Source organism: Microcaecilia unicolor, chromosome 8 (genome assembly GCF_901765095.1).
Source record: "Microcaecilia unicolor chromosome 8, aMicUni1.1, whole genome shotgun sequence".
Lineage (NCBI taxonomy): Eukaryota > Metazoa > Chordata > Amphibia > Gymnophiona > Siphonopidae > Microcaecilia > Microcaecilia unicolor.
This window is the reverse complement of record NC_044038.1, coordinates 4,951,337-4,969,853: the sequence shown is the minus strand read 5'-3', so window position 1 is coordinate 4,969,853 and position 18,517 is coordinate 4,951,337. Positions and strand designations below refer to the sequence as shown.

At 46.1% G+C, this 18,517-nt stretch overlaps 1 protein-coding gene across 1 annotated transcript in view; it reads right to left on the bottom strand.

The window, feature by feature from the left end:
• Positions 1-586: 586 nt before the first annotated feature.
• The window catches only part of CHTF18 (chromosome transmission fidelity factor 18), a 74,342-nt gene continuing 56,411 nt past the window's right edge, over positions 587-18,517 (bottom strand). The window contains exons 19-22 of the mRNA XM_030212939.1: positions 15,072-15,216; positions 10,177-10,308; positions 3,160-3,217; positions 587-1,884 (exon numbers count right to left, since the gene is read on the bottom strand). Of these exons, the coding sequence (XP_030068799.1) occupies positions 1,742-1,884; positions 3,160-3,217; positions 10,177-10,308; positions 15,072-15,216 (478 nt within the window). The 3' untranslated portion in view covers positions 587-1,741. The remainder of the gene's footprint in view (positions 1,885-3,159; positions 3,218-10,176; positions 10,309-15,071; positions 15,217-18,517) is intronic.

Genomic DNA, 18,517 nt, shown 5'->3' with positions numbered 1-18,517 from the left:
CTGCAGCTCCTTGTGACTCTGGGTAAAGTCACTTAACCCCCCGTCGTCCCAGATAGACCACTTTGGATGTGGTTGCAAAAACTGTAGAAAAAGGTAGCCTGGGGCTAAACCAAAGATGACGTTAAATATCATAATTCATATTTTAATCCAACAGCTGTTACAGGGAGCCAGTGCAATCTCTTATTGGTAAGGGAGTTGCTCTGGTATATATAGACCTGCATTACATAGTGATCTTGTTGCTTTATTTTGCAGCATCTCTTTAAGTGTTTCAGTGAGGTATATGAGAAGCCCAGATAAAGTATATTGCAGTAATCCAAAGGCGGTATATCAAGTCTCTTTCCCTGCCCCAACCATGTGATTACTACTTGACATTTCTAAAGCGCTACTAGGGTTACGCAGCGCTGTACAATTTAACACAGAAGGACAGTCCCTGCTCAAAGAAGCTTACAATCTAAAGGACAAATGTACAGTCAATCAAATTGGGGCAGTCTAGATTTCCTGGATAGAGGTACAATGGTTAGGTGCCGAAAGCGACATTGAAGAGGTGGGCTTTGAGCAAGGATTTGAAGATGGGCAGGGAGGGGGCTTGGCATAAGGGCTCAGGAAGTTTATTCCAAGCATAGGGTGAGGCGAGGCAGAACGGGTCACTGTCTATGACAACAGGGTGCTGGATTTGACAGACCATTGGTCTGATCCAGTATGGTACATCTAATGTTCTTATGTTTCTTTGGTGGGCTGTCATGGCTTAGCTACCTTTTGATGGTGCTCTCACTATAAGATTTGTTTTATATTAAATTTTCAGACATTGGTTTTGAATTATTCCATAATTTGAGTTACACATGGCATATATCAACTGTAAAAAATCCACTGTCTTGCAGCTTCATTCATGGGTACAAATGGTTAACAAATACCATTGCTTATACACTATTTCTGCAGGGACACAGCAGTGAAAAAATAAATCACAGACACACATATCTATGTTATACCCCCCAGCCCCGCTAAGTTTTTGGCTTTTACTTGGAGGTGCTAAATGAACTGAGCCTACAGGTGGATGCCAGCAGATATAGCAGATGGGGCTTCAAACCTGTTTCATGCCTTCTATGGGCTCCCCCCCTCTTCCACGGGTGAAATTAAAACAGTCCTACAATTTTACACAAAGGTCCCATTTAAATGTAGTGAATGAAGCTGATTTCACAAGAGGATGAGAAGACCCTACAATACTTGTGTAAGAGTTTTGAAAGGACTGTAGTGAAAAATGAAGCAGAATTATCTATCAGCAATTATACCATTACTAGACATTAAAACACACAGATCTTTAGTCTTGGAAAGATTCCTATTAAGTCTAGCAACCTTCATTAAGTTAATCCGAGAATAAAACATCTACAAAAATCTTAAGAAATGGGTTTTATTCAACTTGTAGAGGAAAGCTTTTATATAAAAACTATTTTCAATACATTTAAGTACTTTTGTATATTGTAGAATATACAGCTTTACGGATCTGAAATGCATAAAGGCTACAAGAGTTAAGGATTTGTAAACCAAATAAAGCAATAGTCCATGAAACTTTATTTTGGGTTTTTTTTTTTTTTTAATTTTACAAAATGGCTGGGAACCAAAACAAAAACCATTCAGTAGCATCTTCATTCCATTATAAAAGCACATTTCTGTTGGTCTTCAGCTTAGCAGCTCAGCACTGGATCTTTTTATATACATCACTCCTTTTACATCTGTTCCTTACTTTCTACAACAGATCCTTGATATAGACACTCCTCCTCACAGCATTTGACATGCCTTCCTTGAAGCGAAACCACACATCACTGTTCCCCACTGCTTTCCCGATTTGCTTGTCTATTGACTGAGTCTCACGTTCTGAATTTGGCTTTGCTATGGAAGTTGAAGCAAGGCAAAAATAAAAATTAAATAATGTACTGCAATTTAAAACATTTTTTTTTAATGAAAAATGATAAAGAGCAGTTAACTAATCAATTAATTCAATCTATTTATTAATTTATTTTACTAGTAAGGGATATGGCGTTTCATATGTAAAAGTTGCTCCTTGAAGTTCAGAGGAACTGGGGCTCTGAGTCAATGTTAGGGAAGAAGTTAAGTCTTGAGTGTTAACATTTGCTCCATGTGATTTACAGAGATTTTAACAGATCGAATTTTGTGGTGTAAAAGCTACCAAGCCCAGGTGAAGTATCCCTAAGATGGTGAATGTCAGAGACAGGGTTTGTACACAATTTCCAACATTAGTATCACATATTTACATTAAATCGGGCCAATACGCAAAAGCACTTATCTGGTCAGCAACTGCTATACCCCAGTAAGTGCCGTTCACAGGACTAGTGGCGTTATCTGGATAACGCAGCTGAAAATTATTACAGAACATCTGGGCACTCCTTGTGGGCAGAGGGAGGGTGACCTCTGGAGTTATCTGGTTACTAGCGTTATTCAGTCTGCTAACTGGATAATTATTCAAATAAGGTTAAGACAACAAAAAGGCCGTCTTAACTTCATCCGGATAGCGGGCTGAATGTCACTTATCCAGGTAGCACTGGCACCAACTGCCCTATCCAGACACTCAGCACTAACCGCTATCCGGATACTGATACTGAATAATTGGATTTAATTCAGCTATGGAGCTGTTTAAAAAACCACCGACTGCTCTGGGTGAATAATGACCTGCTTGTTCTAGCTTTACTTGCATTTTACAGTCTTTGCTTTTGTCAAAGTCTGATTTTTTCGTGGGTCCAACACTGAAAAACACGGGGAGTCAATCTGGCTCATCTCAGGTAACAGAAATCTAAAAAATTAACTTGCTAGAGCTAACGCGAGTGACTGCTAACAAGTACATCCTGCAAAATGAAAGTCACGTTGCAACCGATACATTTGAATTTCAAGTTTCTCATCTACGGTGTATTCTACAAATGATGCACAAGAGCAGATTTAGGATAGCAATAGGCTGGACCTTGCCCAGAGGCACTGATTAGTTTCACACTACAAAGGAATGAGGATCCCCAGTGACAGGACAGAGGCAAAGAGTGATGTAAAAGCAGAGAGGCGGAAATCTAGCCAGAAATAAAAGATCTAATCTTCAAAATCTAAGCCAAGAATTTCTTGACGTTATGTAGCTCGCACTTGCAGCCTTTATACATATACCTGCAGTTGGAGACACCAGCTTCTTGATAACTGGACGCCCAAAGAAGTCCGTTTCAGGCTGTGAATGAAAACACAAGGTGCATCATTAGCTTCCCTTTTTATCTTTCACATACTTTATTGAAAGGGGGGATCTACCTGGTCTTCACAACGCCAAGATCGTGACTCACTCTCTCTCTAAACCAAACAGGACATGATGGCCTTTGCAGTCTGAACATCTACACCAACTATTCAGCTCTAAAATCCCCTCCTCTCTCCCACAGATCTATCTTCATCTACGTCACCTCCACCCATCTACTGCTCTTTCTAGAGCTGGCAGTAATCTGTCTCTTTTGACCTTCATCCTATGACCCTGCATTCCAGAGTTTCTTTTCCAATGAAAAGACTTAGCGCTTGTACATTGTACACTTAACATCTTGGAGGTATTTAAAATTTCTATTATATCCTTCCTTGGAAAACAAAAATGAGGATGTTATAATGCCTTTGTATTGCTCCATGGTGCGACCGCACCTCGAATATTGTGTTCAATTCTGGTCGCCATATATCAATAAAAGATATAATGGAATTAGAAAAGGTGCAGAGAAGGGTGACGAAAATGATAAAGGGGCTGGGACGACTTCCCTATGAGGAAAGGCTAAAGCGGCTAGGGCTCTTCAGCTTGGAGAAAAGGCGGCTGAGGGGTGATATGATAGGGGTCTATAAAATAATGAGTGGAGTTGAATGGGTAGATGTGAAGCGTCTGTTTACGCTTTCCAAAAATACTAGGACTAGGGGGCATGCGATGAAGCTACAATGTAGTAAATTTAAAACGAATCGGAGAAAATGTTTCTTCACTCAACGTATAATTAAACTCTGGAATTCGTTGCCAGAGAATGTGGTAAAGGTGGTTAGCTTAGCGGAGTTTAAAAAAAATGTTTGGCCGGCTTCCTAAAGGAAAAGTCCATAGACCATTATTAAATGGAGTGGGGAAAATCCACTATTTCTGGGATAAGCAGTATAAAATGTATTGTACTTTTTTGGGATCTTGCCAGGTATTTGTGACCTGGATTGGCCACTGTTGGAAACAGGATGCTGGGCTTGATGGACCTTTGGTCTTTCCCAGTATGGCAATACTTATGTACATTTCACACTGGGGCATACTACTACCAATCGATGCGTGTTTATTTGTGTAAACAAATATATTTTCAGCCGCAATAACTAACTGCATAAGACATCTGCTATGTTTCATGCAACAGATGAACACAGTAAGTGATGGCAGAAGAGTCTCATGGTCAAGCCAGTCTACCCAACAAGACTACTACTACTTAACATTTCTAAAGCGCTTCTAGGATTACGCAGCGCTGTACAGTTTTACAAAGAAGGACAGTCCCTGCTCGAAGGAGCTTACAATCTAATGGACAAAATGTGCAGACAATCCAATTGGGGCAGTCTAGATTTCCTGAATAGAGGTGTAATGGTTAGGTGCCGAAGGCGACATTGAAGAGGTGGGCTTTGAGCAAGGATTTGAAGATGGGCAGGGAGGGGGCTTGGCGAATGGGCTCAGGAAGTTTATTCCAAGCATAGGGAGAGGCGAGGCAGAAAGGGCGGAGCCTGGAATTGGCGGTGGTGGAGAAGGGTGCAGAGAGGAGAGATTTGTCCTGTGAGCGGAGGTTTGGGGTAGGAGCGTAAGGGGAGATAAGGGTTGTGCAGCCAGAGCTGCACAACAATGTTGCAAACTGACATTTTACTCGCTATCAACCTTAAGGTGTTTTCCGCTTCCCCTTTGAGCTACACTCATAGCATATAACATGAACATAAAATACACATATTTGTTCTTGATCTGTCCTTGCTATTTTCACATCACAGACTGTAGACGTCTGCCTGGCACCCTCCTTACTTCCAAAACTGCTGGAGTTGCTGTCGAAGACCACTCCAGCCCATCCAGATCTATTTTTCCATCAATGGGACACAGACCGTAGAAGTCTGGCCAGCACTAGCCTTACTACCCAACTACAGGCTTTGCCATCTCAGCACTGCTAAGTTTTTGTTTTTATGCCACCCTCGTTCCATTTAGGAATCCTTTGTGTTTATCACAAGCATTTCTGAATTCTGTTTTCTTTGTCTTCACCATCTCCCCGTTCCAGGCATCTCCCACCTTCTCCTGCTGTTACTCCTAAGTCAACCACCCTGTAATCTCAATTCATGTCCCCATAAGAGTAGCCATATTGGGTCAGACCAATGGTCCATCTAACCCACTATCCTGTTTTCCAAACAGTTGCCTAGCCAGGTCACAAGTAACTGGCAGGAACCCAAATCATGGTAACACTCCATACTACAAATCCCAGGGTAAGCAGTTGCTTCCCATATCTGCCTCAATAGCAGACTATGGACTTTTCCTCCAGGAACTTGTCCAAACCTTTTTTAAACCCAGATACGCTAACCGCTGTTACTACATCCTCCGGCAAAGAGTTCCAGAGCTTAACTATTCGTTGAGTGAAAAAATATTTCCTCCTATTTGTTTTAAAAGTATTTCCATGTAACTTCCTTGAGTGTCCCCTAGTCTTTGTACTTTTTGAAAGAGTGAAAAATCGATTCTCTTCTACTTGTTCTGCACCACTCAGGATTTTATAAACCTCAATCATATCCCCCCCCCTCATCCGTCTCTTTTCCAAGCTGAAGAGCCCTAACCTCTTTAGCCTTTCCTCATACGAGAGGAGTTCCATCCCCTTCATCATTTTGGTCACTCTTCTTTGAACCTTTTCTAATTTCGCTATATCTTGTTTGAGATACAGCGACCAGAAATGAATGCAATACTTAAGGTATGGACGCACCATGGAGCGATACATAGGCAGAGTAATTTTAGTCTTATTCACCGTCCCTTTCCTAATAATTCCTAGCATAATGTTTGTTTTTTTGGCCGCCGCCATTGCATAATGAACAGAAGATTTCAACGTATTATCTACAATGAAGCCTACATCTTTTTCTTGAGTGCTGACCCCCAAGGTGGACCCTAGCATCAGGTAGCTATGATTCCGATTATTCTTTCCAATGTGCATCACCTTGCATTTGTCCACATTATATTTCATCTGCCATTTGGATGCCCTCATTTCTTAAGGTCTTCCTGTAATATTTCAGTCAGGACAGGTTTTAACAACCTTGAATAGTTTTATATCATCTAAAATTTTAATCACCTCACTCATTGTTCCGATTTCCAGATCTGTAAGCGAAATCTTCAAAGGGGAAAATATGCTTTCACATAACCTTTGAACAATGTTAGAAAGCGATCACATTTTCACTTGTGGGTTTTGCGTCAGTGTCCTCTTAGGCCTCCTTACGCCGACTAAAATAACACACACGTTTCTGGAAGTACACACACTGTTGCAAGCCAGGAATGCCTCTTCAAAATGTGAGTAACAGTACATACATCTGGAACAACTTTCATAATTCTACCTGCATACAACGGGGGAAAATTTCAAATAAGCCATGTAGGAATTGGCTTGAAATCTGCCTTCTTAGAAAGAAAATTTCAAAGCCATTTTTTTGCAGATGTGTGTGTCAGGATTATTCCAGAAAATATAATACAGTTTACACCCGACCTCTTTGCATTATGAAAGCAAGATACAAACATTTCTTGTTGCTAAAGAAATGAAGATACACTCATGACACTCCTCTCTAACATAGTAACATAGTAGATGACGGCAGAAAAAGACCTGCACGGTCCATCCAGTCTGCCCAACAAGACAACTCATGTGTGCTACTTTTTGTGTATACCCTACTTTGATTTGTACCTGTCCTCTTCAGGGCACAGACCGTATAAGTCTGCCCAGCACTATCCCCGCCTCCCAACCACCAGCCCCGGCACAGACCGTATAAGTCTGCCCAGCACTATCCCCGCCTCCCAACCACCAGCCCCACCTCCCAACCACCAGCTCTGGCACAGACTGTATAAGTCTGCCCAGCACTATCCCCGCCTCCCAACCACCAGCCCCGCCTCCCACCACCGGCTCTGGCACAGACCGTATAAGTCTGCCCAGCACTATCCCCGCCTCCCAACCACCAGCCCCGCCTCCCACCACCAGCTCTGGCACAGACCGTATAAGTCTGCCCCGCACTATCCCTGCCTCCCAACCACCAGTCCCGCCTCCCAACCACTGGCTCTGGCACAGACCGTATAAGTCTGCCCAGCACCATCCCCGCCTCCCAACCACCAGCCCCGCCTCCCAACCACTGGCTCTGGCACAGACCGTATAAGTCTGGCCAGCACTATCCCCGCCTCCCAACCACCAGTCCCGCCTCCCATCACCGGCTCTGGCACAGACCGTATAAGTCTGCCCAGCACTATCCCTGCCTCCCACCACCAGCTCTGGCACAGACCATAAGTCTGCCCAGCACTATCCCCGCCTCCCAACCACCAGTCTCGCCTCCCACCACCGGCTCTGGCACAGACCGTATAAGTCTGCCCAGCACTATCCCCGCCTCCCAACACCGGCTCTGGCACAGACCGTATAAGTCTGCCCAGCACTATCCCCGCCTCCCAACCACCAGCCCCGCCTCCCAACCACTGGCTCTGGCATAGACCGTATAAGTCTGCCCAGCACTATCCCCGCCTCCCAACCACCAGTCTCGCCTCCCACCACCGGCTCTGGCACAGACCGTATAAGTCTGCCCAGCACTATCCCCGCCTCCCAACCACCAGTCTCGCCTCCCACCACCGGCTCTGGCACAGACCGTATAAGTCTGCCCAGCACTATCCCCGCCTCCCAACCACCAGCTCTGGCACAGACCATATAAGTCTGCCCAGCACTATCCCCGCCTCCCAACCACCAGTCTCGCCTCCCACCACCGGCTCTGGCACAGACCGTATAAGTCTGCCCAGCACTATCCCTGCCTCCCAACACCGGCTCTGGCACAGACCGTATAAGTCTGCCCAGCACTATCCCCGCCTCCCAACCACCAGCCCCGCCTCCCAACCACTGGCTCTGGCATAGACCGTATAAGTCTGCCCAGCACTATCCCCGCCTCCCACCACCAGCTCTGGCACAGACCGTATAAGTCTGCCCAGCGCTATCCCTGCCTCCCAACCACCAGCCCCGCCTCCCAACCACTGGCTCTGGCATAGACCGTATAAGTCTGCCCCGCACTATCCCCGCCTCCCAACCACCAGTCTCGCCTCCCACCACCGGCTCTGGCACAGACCGTATAAGTCTGCCCAGCACTATCCTCGCCTCCCACCACCAGCTCTGGCACAGACCATATAAGTCTGCCCAGCACTATCCCCGCCTCCCAACCACCAGTCTCGCCTCCCACCACCGGCTCTGGCACAGACCGTATAAGTCTGCCCAGCACTATCCCCGCCTCCCAACACCGGCTCTGGCACAGACCGTATAAGTCTGCCCAGCACTATCCCCGCCTCCCAACCACCAGCCCCGCCTCCCAACCACTGGCTCTGGCATAGACCGTATGTCTGCCCAGCACTATCCCCGCCTCCCACCACCAGCTCTGGCACAGACCGTATAAGTCTGCCCAGCGCTATCCCTGCCTCCCAACCACCAGCCCCGCCTCCCAACCACTGGCTCTGGCACAGACCGTATAAGTCTGCCCAGCACTATCCCCGCCTCCCAACCACCAGCCCCGCCTCCCAACCACTGGCTCTGGCATAGACCGTATGTCTGCCCAGCACTATCCCCGCCTCCCACCACCAGCTCTGGCACAGACCGTATAAGTCTGCCCAGCGCTATCCCTGCCTCCCAACCACCAGCCCCGCCTCCCAACCACTGGCTCTGGCACAGACCGTATAAGTCTGCCCAGCACTATCCCCGCCTCCCAACCACCAGTCTCGCCTCCCACCACCGGCTCTGGCACAGACCGTATAAGTCTGCCCAGCACTATCCCCGCCTCCCAACCACCAGCTCTGGCACAGACCATATAAGTCTGCCCAGCACTATCCCCGCCTCCCAACCACCAGTCTCGCCTCCCACCACCGGCTCTGGCACAGACCGTATAAGTCTGCCCAGCACTATCCCCGCCTCCCAACACCGGCTCTGGCACAGACCGTATAAGTCTGCCCAGCACTATCCCCGCCTCCCAACCACCAGCCCCGCCTCCCAACCACTGGCTCTGGCATAGACCGTATAAGTCTGCCCAGCACTATCCCCGCCTCCCACCACCAGCTCTGGCACAGACCGTATAAGTCTGCCCAGCGCTATCCCTGCCTCCCAACCACCAGCCCCGCCTCCCAACCACTGGCTCTGGCATAGACCGTATAAGTCTGCCCCGCACTATCCCCGCCTCCCAACCACCAGTCTCGCCTCCCACCACCGGCTCTGGCACAGACCGTATAAGTCTGCCCAGCACTATCCTCGCCTCCCACCACCAGCTCTGGCACAGACCATATAAGTCTGCCCAGCACTATCCCCGCCTCCCAACCACCAGTCTCGCCTCCCACCACCGGCTCTGGCACAGACCGTATAAGTCTGCCCAGCACTATCCCCGCCTCCCAACACCGGCTCTGGCACAGACCGTATAAGTCTGCCCAGCACTATCCCCGCCTCCCAACCACCAGCCCCGCCTCCCAACCACTGGCTCTGGCATAGACCGTATGTCTGCCCAGCACTATCCCCGCCTCCCACCACCAGCTCTGGCACAGACCGTATAAGTCTGCCCAGCGCTATCCCTGCCTCCCAACCACCAGCCCCGCCTCCCAACCACTGGCTCTGGCACAGACCGTATAAGTCTGCCCAGCACTATCCCCGCCTCCCAACCACCAGCCCCGCCTCCCAACCACTGGCTCTGGCATAGACTGTATGTCTGCCCAGCACTATCCCCGCCTCCCACCACCAGCTCTGGCACAGACCGTATAAGTCTGCCCAGCGCTATCCCTGCCTCCCAACCACCATCCCCGCCTCCTAACCACTCCCCTCTAGGCATTAGTGGATGCTGAATTCTCAGCAGCAAGAGTCCGATTCTTACTGAGAGAAGATGCTTCTTCTCTATCTTAATTTAACTCCCATCTTCATCCCTCTGCTTCCCGCCCTTACTAACCTTTTCTTCAAAGGCAGCTTTCCTCATGATGTTCTCTAGCCGCTGTTCGTGGTTTTGGATGGAGGATTTGGGCTGTCCTTTGCCACTGTTCTTTTCCTTTGTATTCTGCGGGACTTCTGTGGAGTTTTCAGCCTGTTAAGAACCCACCACCCAAAGAGTAAACTGAAAAATAGTGTAACAACTGAAGCAAAGCCTGTCTAACCTGATAGTAGCTATTATTTCAAGCTCCTACCTTTGCAATATCTTAAGCTTCTTCACATCAAGGGCACCTTATTTATTTATTAAGATTTTGCTGACACCTTTTTCAGTAGTAGCTCAAGGTGAGTTACATTCAGGTACTCTGGATATTTCTCTGTCCCTGGAGGGCTCACAATCTAAGTTTGTACCTGAAGCAATGGAGGGTTAAGTGACTTGCCCAAGATCACAAGGAGCAGCAGTGGGATTTGAACCGGCCACCTCTGGATTGCAAGACCAGTGCTCTAACCACTAGGCCACTCCTCCACCCCAAAGAATCTTGTTACTCTTTGGGGTTCTACATGGAATGTTGCTACACTTTGAAATTCTGAATTGGAATCTTGTTGTTCTTTAGAATTCTAGAATCTTTATTTATTTATTTATTTAGATTTTGCTCACACCTTTTTCAGTAGTAGCTCAAGATGAGTTACATTCAGGTACTCTGGATATTTCTCTGTCCCAGGAGGGCTCACAATCTAAGTTTGTACCTGAGGCAATGGAGGGTTAAGTGACTTGCCCAAGATCACAAGGAGCAGCAGTGGGATTTCTGGTGCTCTAACCACTAGGCCACTCCTCCACCCCAAAGAATCTTGTTACTCTTTGGGGTTCTACATGGAATGTTGCTACACTTTGAATTTCTGCATGGAATCTTGTTATTCTTTAGAATTCTAGAATCTTTATTTATTTAGATTTTGCTCACACCTTGTTCAGTAGTAGCTCAAGGTGAGTTACATTCAGGTACTCTGGATATTTCTCTGTCCCTGGAGGGCTCACAATCTAAGTTTGTACCTGAGGCAATGGAGGGTTAAGTGACTTGCCCAAGATCACAAGGAGCAGCAGTGGGATTTGAACCGGCCACCTCTGGATTGCAAGACCGGTGCTCTAACCACTAGGCCACTCCTCCTTACCAGTGACAAAATGCCTACCCCGCCACCCCCCTCAATGCATTTCTGTCCTTAGAAACACTTGCTCCAGTGCTCTGTACTGCAATGGAAATTCCTCCTCCAAGCAGTTCATTAATGTAGCACTAGCCCTCAACTGCAATTAATTTCAAGCAGCCATTATCAGCTGCGTTCCTCACCACCACCAACTCTGTTGCTTCTGGGAATCTCACCTACAGTCCTGCCAGCGGGGGGTGCTGTTTCACTATCACACTTTCAATAGTGAGGGACAGGCAAGCTCTCCAGGACTCCAGGGAACCTGCCTGTCTTTGGCGACTGAAGCACACACCCCCTCCCCCACGGGCAACAATGCAGTTGGAGGGTTCCCACTTGGCTTAGAGGAACAGTGTCTGTTGGTCTCTAAGCAGACCTTTAGCTTTTATAATGTTTACATTTAATTGAAATTAGAAGGCATGTGTTGTTATCAACTTCCCCTCAAGGACACACTCATGGCAGCACCAGCATCTCAATAACCTGACAGAGTAATACAGGAGCTGTTAAGTACATTTAAGCCTTCTTGGCTCACTTCTCTTTACCTTCGTCACTGCATGCACTTCCTTGATCTGCGCTCATCAATCTGCCTTGCCTTTACCACATCTCTCTGTCACTGGTCAACACCATCTCTGCTGGTCCACCATCATCTCAGTAGGGGCGTATCTGGACTTCGCCGGTAGGGGGGATCCAGAGGTGAGGGGGCACATTTTAGCCCCCGCCCCGGGCGCCACCCCCTCCCCCCACCACCACCGCCAGAACCACCTCCAACAACTGTCGCCCGTCCGCCTGCTGTCGCTTAACTGTGCTGGCGGGGGACCCTAACCCCCGCCAGCCAAAGCCGTCATCCTTCGTTCGTTTTCTTCTTTCTGAGTCTGACTCTGACGTCCTGCTCACGTCCTGCACGTTGTGTACGTGCAGGACGTCAGACACAAGTCAGACTCAGAAAGAACAAACGAACGAAGGACGATGGCTTCAGCTGGCGGGGCTGGGGTCCCCCGCCAGCAAAGGTAGGCGACGGCAGGTTGGCGGTGGGAGGGGGGGTTGCAAGGGCCGTCAATAGGGGTCCAGGGCCAAATCTAAGGGGGCCGTGGCCCCGTTACAGATACACCCCTGCATCTCAGTAGCAAAACAGTTCATTAACATTCCATTTTGTAAGTTGCTGTTTCCAATATATATATATTTTTAATACTACCTTCTTGTACCTCAAGGAAACCTAACTCACATTTAAATGCTTTTATTACATCTTCCCTTCCCTTTCTTGCACTAAGCTTTACTTTTATTCCTATTATATTGATCCATGAAGGAGGAGGAAGTGAAAAAGGACACTACCAAAAAACAAGTTCTCCTTGAGAATGAAATACAAAACAGAAAGAAACAGGACGGCATGGAGGAGTAGCAGCTGGTGATTAGAACAGCAGGATGAGATCCAAAGAAGTCAGAGTTCAAATCCCACTGCTGCTCTTTGTGATCTTGGGCAAGTGTAAACCCTCTGAGGATTCAGCAATGCCTTACTGTATCTGAAAGTAACACTGAAAGTGCACGAGCTAAACCCAAAGAACCGTATTCGACCTGTCCCTTGAATTACATTTTGTAGTATGGCATTTTCAGGTGTCGATGTTGTTCTGGCCCATATAGAAAACAAGAATCACTTTTCCATACTTGTGCTAATGCTCTAAAGGATTAATTATCCGGCACTGACGAATCCAGGGAGAGCTCTTGGCAACAGCTCATTAAAATAGATGGGAGCTTAAGTCACGAAACTTCACCTTCCTTTATTTATACGAGCTAGCAGCACTGGGATTTGTTTGAGGGCTGGCTCCTACTTAACTCCCAAAGAGTGGAATTATTTTATTTCTAATGAATGAGATCAATAGAAGAAATTCTCCAAAACTACTGACCCCTGAGACATGGAAGGTTAAGTATTTTTGGAGGGCTACGATATGATACATGAGATGAGACAACAGAATGGACCCCAAGGCTTAGCAGTAAATTTGAGACTGAGATTATTATTATTATTACATTTGTATCCCACATTATCCCACCTTTTTGCAGGCTCAATGTGGCTTACATTTCATCGTGGATACTGGAAATAGAAAAGAATGTACATTTGGTTTTACAGCGAGTTTTGGGTACATGATGGTGAAATACATGATAGTGTTAAAGCCATAGACATTAGGTGCATGATAGTGAAAAAGCAAAAGACATTAAACAACATTCCTGGATATCTTAAAGAAAGTAGAGTTACGTGTGTTGTTCTTTATGATATATTTTGTCGAACAGATACGTTTTCAGGAGTTTGCGGAAGTTGGTCATTTCGTAGACCGATTTCAGGTTACGTGGCAGTGAGTTCCAGAGCTGTGTGCTTGTATAGGAAAAGGTTGATGCATGCATTGATTTGAATTTCAAACCTTTACATTTGGGAGGATCAAGATTGAGGAATGTGTGGGAGGATTACTTTGCATTTCTGGGTGGTAGTTCTATTAGATCCGACATGTAGGCTGGGGCGTCACAATGGATGATTTTATGGACCAAGGTACAGAGTTTGTACGTGATGCGTTCTTTGAGTGGGAGCCAGTGTAGTTTTTCGCAAAGGGGTGTTGCGCTTTCGTATTTTGGTTTGCCAAATATAAGTCTGGCTGCCATGTTCTGGGCTGTTTGGAGTTTGAGTATTTGCTCTTTGCAGCCGGCGTAGAGTGAATTACAATAGTCCAGATGACTAAGTACCAGCGATTGTACCAGGTATCGGAAGACGTTCCTTGGGAAAAATGGTCTGACTCGTTTTAGTTTCCACATTGCATGGAACATCTTTTTAGTTATGTTTTTTGCATGGTTCTCAAGTGTTAGGTGTCGGTCAATGAGATCAGACTCCACATACCCTGACTTAGTGAAGTTTGTTTGGAGACAATGTCCTCCTAAGACTATTTAAGGGCCTGATTTAGCCAAGCTTTCCAGTACAAGCACATGAAAAAAATAAAAAAAAAAGGTGGCACCCTGTGGTAACTTGACCTCACGAGCCATTTGTGAGGTCCTGAAGTGTAAAGAGTTCCCTTAGCACTGGATTTTGAGAAAAATAAAGCCAGGAAACACGTCCCTTCAGTCTAACCTGGGAATGGCAGGACCACTTTCCTCCGAGTGTGTCTTATTGGATAAAGACAGCAAAAGCACAGAACACCGAGGACAAGGTGCTCATGAAAAGGGACCATCTTTTAAGCTAATAAAATGTGAAATATTGGAAAAGAATCATCTGTGAAGAAAAGAGAAAGAAGATCCCAGGAGACCAGCAGGAGCAGAAAGAGCCAAGAAAGGAGTGAACTGAAACAGTGAAAATTAGCTCAGATCAGGAAGGGGATAAAGAATGCACAGAAAAACAAAATCAGGCAAGCAGTAACTTGTTGTGCGACAACCACCAGGGATGTTTTTGCCTCATTCTTGGAATAAGCCTACTTGGACTGTAGATTTCTGTTCCTTCAGGAAGTTTCTGGAAATTAAAACTTTCAGCAAAAAAAGTTGTAGTATTTTAAAAGTGAGCAAATTAATTGTCCTCCAGGTTTGTCGGAAACTTAAATCAGGTCTTAAGAAGCATGTTTTCTGAGCAAAGTTTTATTACACATTCTGATCTAGTACTCTCATGATATATAACAATCCTTAAACTATGCCGCACAGAAAAGATTTTACTCTATATAAAAGCGGGAAGCAGTTGCACAACATGTCACATCACTCGCTTACCCAACCAGCTGTCCGTGCCTGTTGAAGGGCTTCTATCCGTCTCATTTTCTCGAGCTCGATTTCTCGAGAGATAAGCTGCTTGGCTTGGTAACTCAGCTGCTTCCGAGTCGGCAGGTCTGGAAATCTGCACACGTCTTCCACGTTACTGCATGATACAAGTGGAAAATCAGCACCATTCTGCTCAAACTTGGGGGGGGGGGGGGGGGTGTCACCAGGGATGGGGCAATTCGTTCTCAGCTTCAAGGGTGCCAATGTAACAGAATGGGTTGAATAATGTTTACAATGTTGCAGTATTGGCTAGAGTCTAAAGGCTCGTAATATGATACAAAATATGCAGTGACTCTAGGAAACAAATTTCAAAAAGATGTGCTTAAAAGTGGAGAAAACCCTCAGAAACCTGGGACAAACAGTCGCAGGTTTAGAGCGAGGTTACTGACATCAAAGGTAACACCCGCCCAGATTCTATCATTGGGTGTAAAAAACTCCACTATTTGCTTATTGAGATTTTTTCAAGGTTTTGTCAAACATTTTATCAAAACATTTTAATTTTGTCTGAAGGTATGATTCTTGATTGCTAAACTGCTAAACTTTCAGCATTGCTTTGCTTAATAACAAAAGTAAAACACTCTTATCTTTATGTTCAACGGGGGCCACCTCAATTTAATTACTTTTTTTAGATTCTCAGCATCGTGATCTAACGCTCTGTTCCTGAGGAAGCCTTGATGTTAGGGTGAATAATTGTTGAATAATTGTTGAATAATGTTTGCCTGTCCAGGCGAAGACCTGCAAAGCTTGTGACAGTGGGCCCGATTCTGATGCAGTAAGTCAGGGTGGAAAAATATTTAGAAAACGTGTATAATCAGCTTTTTTTTTTTTTATTAATTTATTGGGATTTATTAACTGTCTTTATGAAGAGATTCACCCAAGGCAGTGTACAGAAGGTACGGTTTAACATAAATCTTACAATTTTGTTTACAGCATAACAATAGTAAAATGATTAAATCTAATTCGCACCTCCAACTTTCTGAAGCTGACTCCTTGGCAGTGAAGCCGTGTAGTGTTCCTGGGGTTCGTAATTGCCCTGCCCTCGCGATGTCAAAAGGAGAAGGGACCAACCCCAGGCAATCGCACTTGCTCTCACTGCCCCGCCCTCAGAGGGAAGGGAAGGCTGCATAGCAACCCGCAAACAAACGTTACTCCGTCCTGAACAGCCCTGATTCCCCTGCCCCCCCTCCAGCCACCCAGTGATTCTCCATGCTCCCCTGCCCCCCATAGATTCATCTCGCTCTCTTGATTACCTCCGTCAAAGCGGCCATGTCATTGAAAGCCCTGCCCAGCCTTCCCTTCGAGTTCGTACCCTCAGAGTCCTGCCTGCTGACGTCATTTCCTCTTTCCGCGAGGGCGGGACTCTGAGGGAACGAACTCGAAGGGGAGAGGGAAGACAGGAGAATCGCTGGGTGGCTGCTGGAGAGGGGGCAGGGTAGACAGGAGAATCACTGTGTGGCTGCAGGGGGGGGGGGGCAGGGGAGAGAGGAGAATCACACACACTCTCTCACTGTCACACACACACACTCGCACATTCACTCTCTCAAACATACAAACTCCGAGGGAAACCTTGCTAGTGCCCATTTCATTTGTGTCAGAAATGGGTCTTTTTTACTAGCAGAAATATAAATACAATAAATGAGGTAAACTTGAAAACAGTAAATTGAAACCTAATAATAAAACCACCATGAAACAGAATAAAAAATATACACATTTAACAGCAATGAAATTCAAATACCAGAGATACAATACATTGTTAGCATAATACTAATGATACACCTAATAAGCATTAGAACATTCAACTAACAGATATGATGCTAATGCTTTTCTATAATACAGCTGACCATATAGCTGAGGGACCAAGTGCAGATATATAGATGGTTGGTTAAACTCAAGGCAAGTTCTTTGTACAGTTAAGCAAGAAATGAGGAACTGATCTGTTGAAGTGTGTATAGGAAGCTAGCTCAGGTGCAGAATGAGTGTATAAGTCAGTTACCCTATATATTAGACTTCAGAAAAAAAGCAAGGCTTTCACCTGCTTTTTGAAGTAGAAGTAGTCTCAAGTTATACGTAGCCCCTCGGAACAAATTCCAGGGGGGGGGGGGGGTACTCTTGAGAATTAGCATTTCAGGTCCGAAACTCTGGACTGCCCTTCCCCTAGGCCTCCTCCGACTGAAACCCTCAACATGATCTAAATGAAATCACCAACGAGATCAATCAAAGCCTCCAAATAATGCACTCCTGGGCGGATGCATTCCAACTAAAACTTAACGCAGAAAAAACAGAATGTCTTGTGCTCACCTCCCAACATAACACAAAAAACTTCTCCACCATAATCACACCATACTGTTCTCTTCCTGTCTCACAAAATTTGAAAATTCTTGGGGTTACTATTGATCGAAACCTCACTCTCTATACCCACGTGAAGAATACGACGAAAAAGATGTTCCACACCATGTGGAAACTCAAAAGAGTAAAACCTTTCTTCCCGAGATACATCTTCCGTACCCTGGTACAGTCAATGGTAATAAGCCATCTGGACTACTGCAACGCACTATATGCTGGCTGCAAAGAACAGACTATCAAAAAAACTCCAAACAGCCCAGAATCCGCCCCTTTCTTTCCGAGCACTCTACCAAAACCCTCATCCACACCCTTGTCACCTCTCGTTTTGACTACTGCAATCTGCTTCTTGCTGGCCTCCCACTTAGTCACCTCTCCCCTCTCCAGTCGGTTCAAAACTCTGCTGCCCGTCTCATCTTCCGCCAGGGTCGCTTTACTCATACTACCCCTCTCCTCAAGACCCTTCACTGGCTCCCTATCCGTTTTCGCATCCTGTTCAAACTTCTTCTACTAACCTATAAATGTATTCACTCTGCTGCTCCCCAGTATCTCTCCACACTCGTCCTTCCCTACACCCCTTCCCGTGCACTCCGCTCCATGGATAAATCCTTCTTATCTGTTCCCTTCTCCACTACTGCCAACTCCAGACTTCGCGCCTTCTGTCTCGCTGCACCCTACGCCTGGAATAAACTTCCTGAGCCCCTACGTCTTGCCCCATCCTTGGCCACCTTTAAATCTAGACTGAAAGCCCACCTCTTTAACATTGCTTTTGACTCGTAACCACTTGTAACCACTCGCCTCCACCTACCCTCCTCTCCTCCTTCCTGTACACATTAATTGATTTGCTTATTTTTTGTCTATTAGATTGTAAGCTCTTTGAGCAGGGACTGTCTTTCTTCTATGTTTGTGCAGCGCTGCGTATGCCTTGTAGCGCTATAGAAAAGCTAAATAGTAGTAGTAGTAGTAGAATACTGCCGCCAGACTCATATTTGGAAAAACTAAATATGAAAGTGCAAAACCCCTAAGGGAGAAACTGCACTGGCTCCCACTTAAGGAAC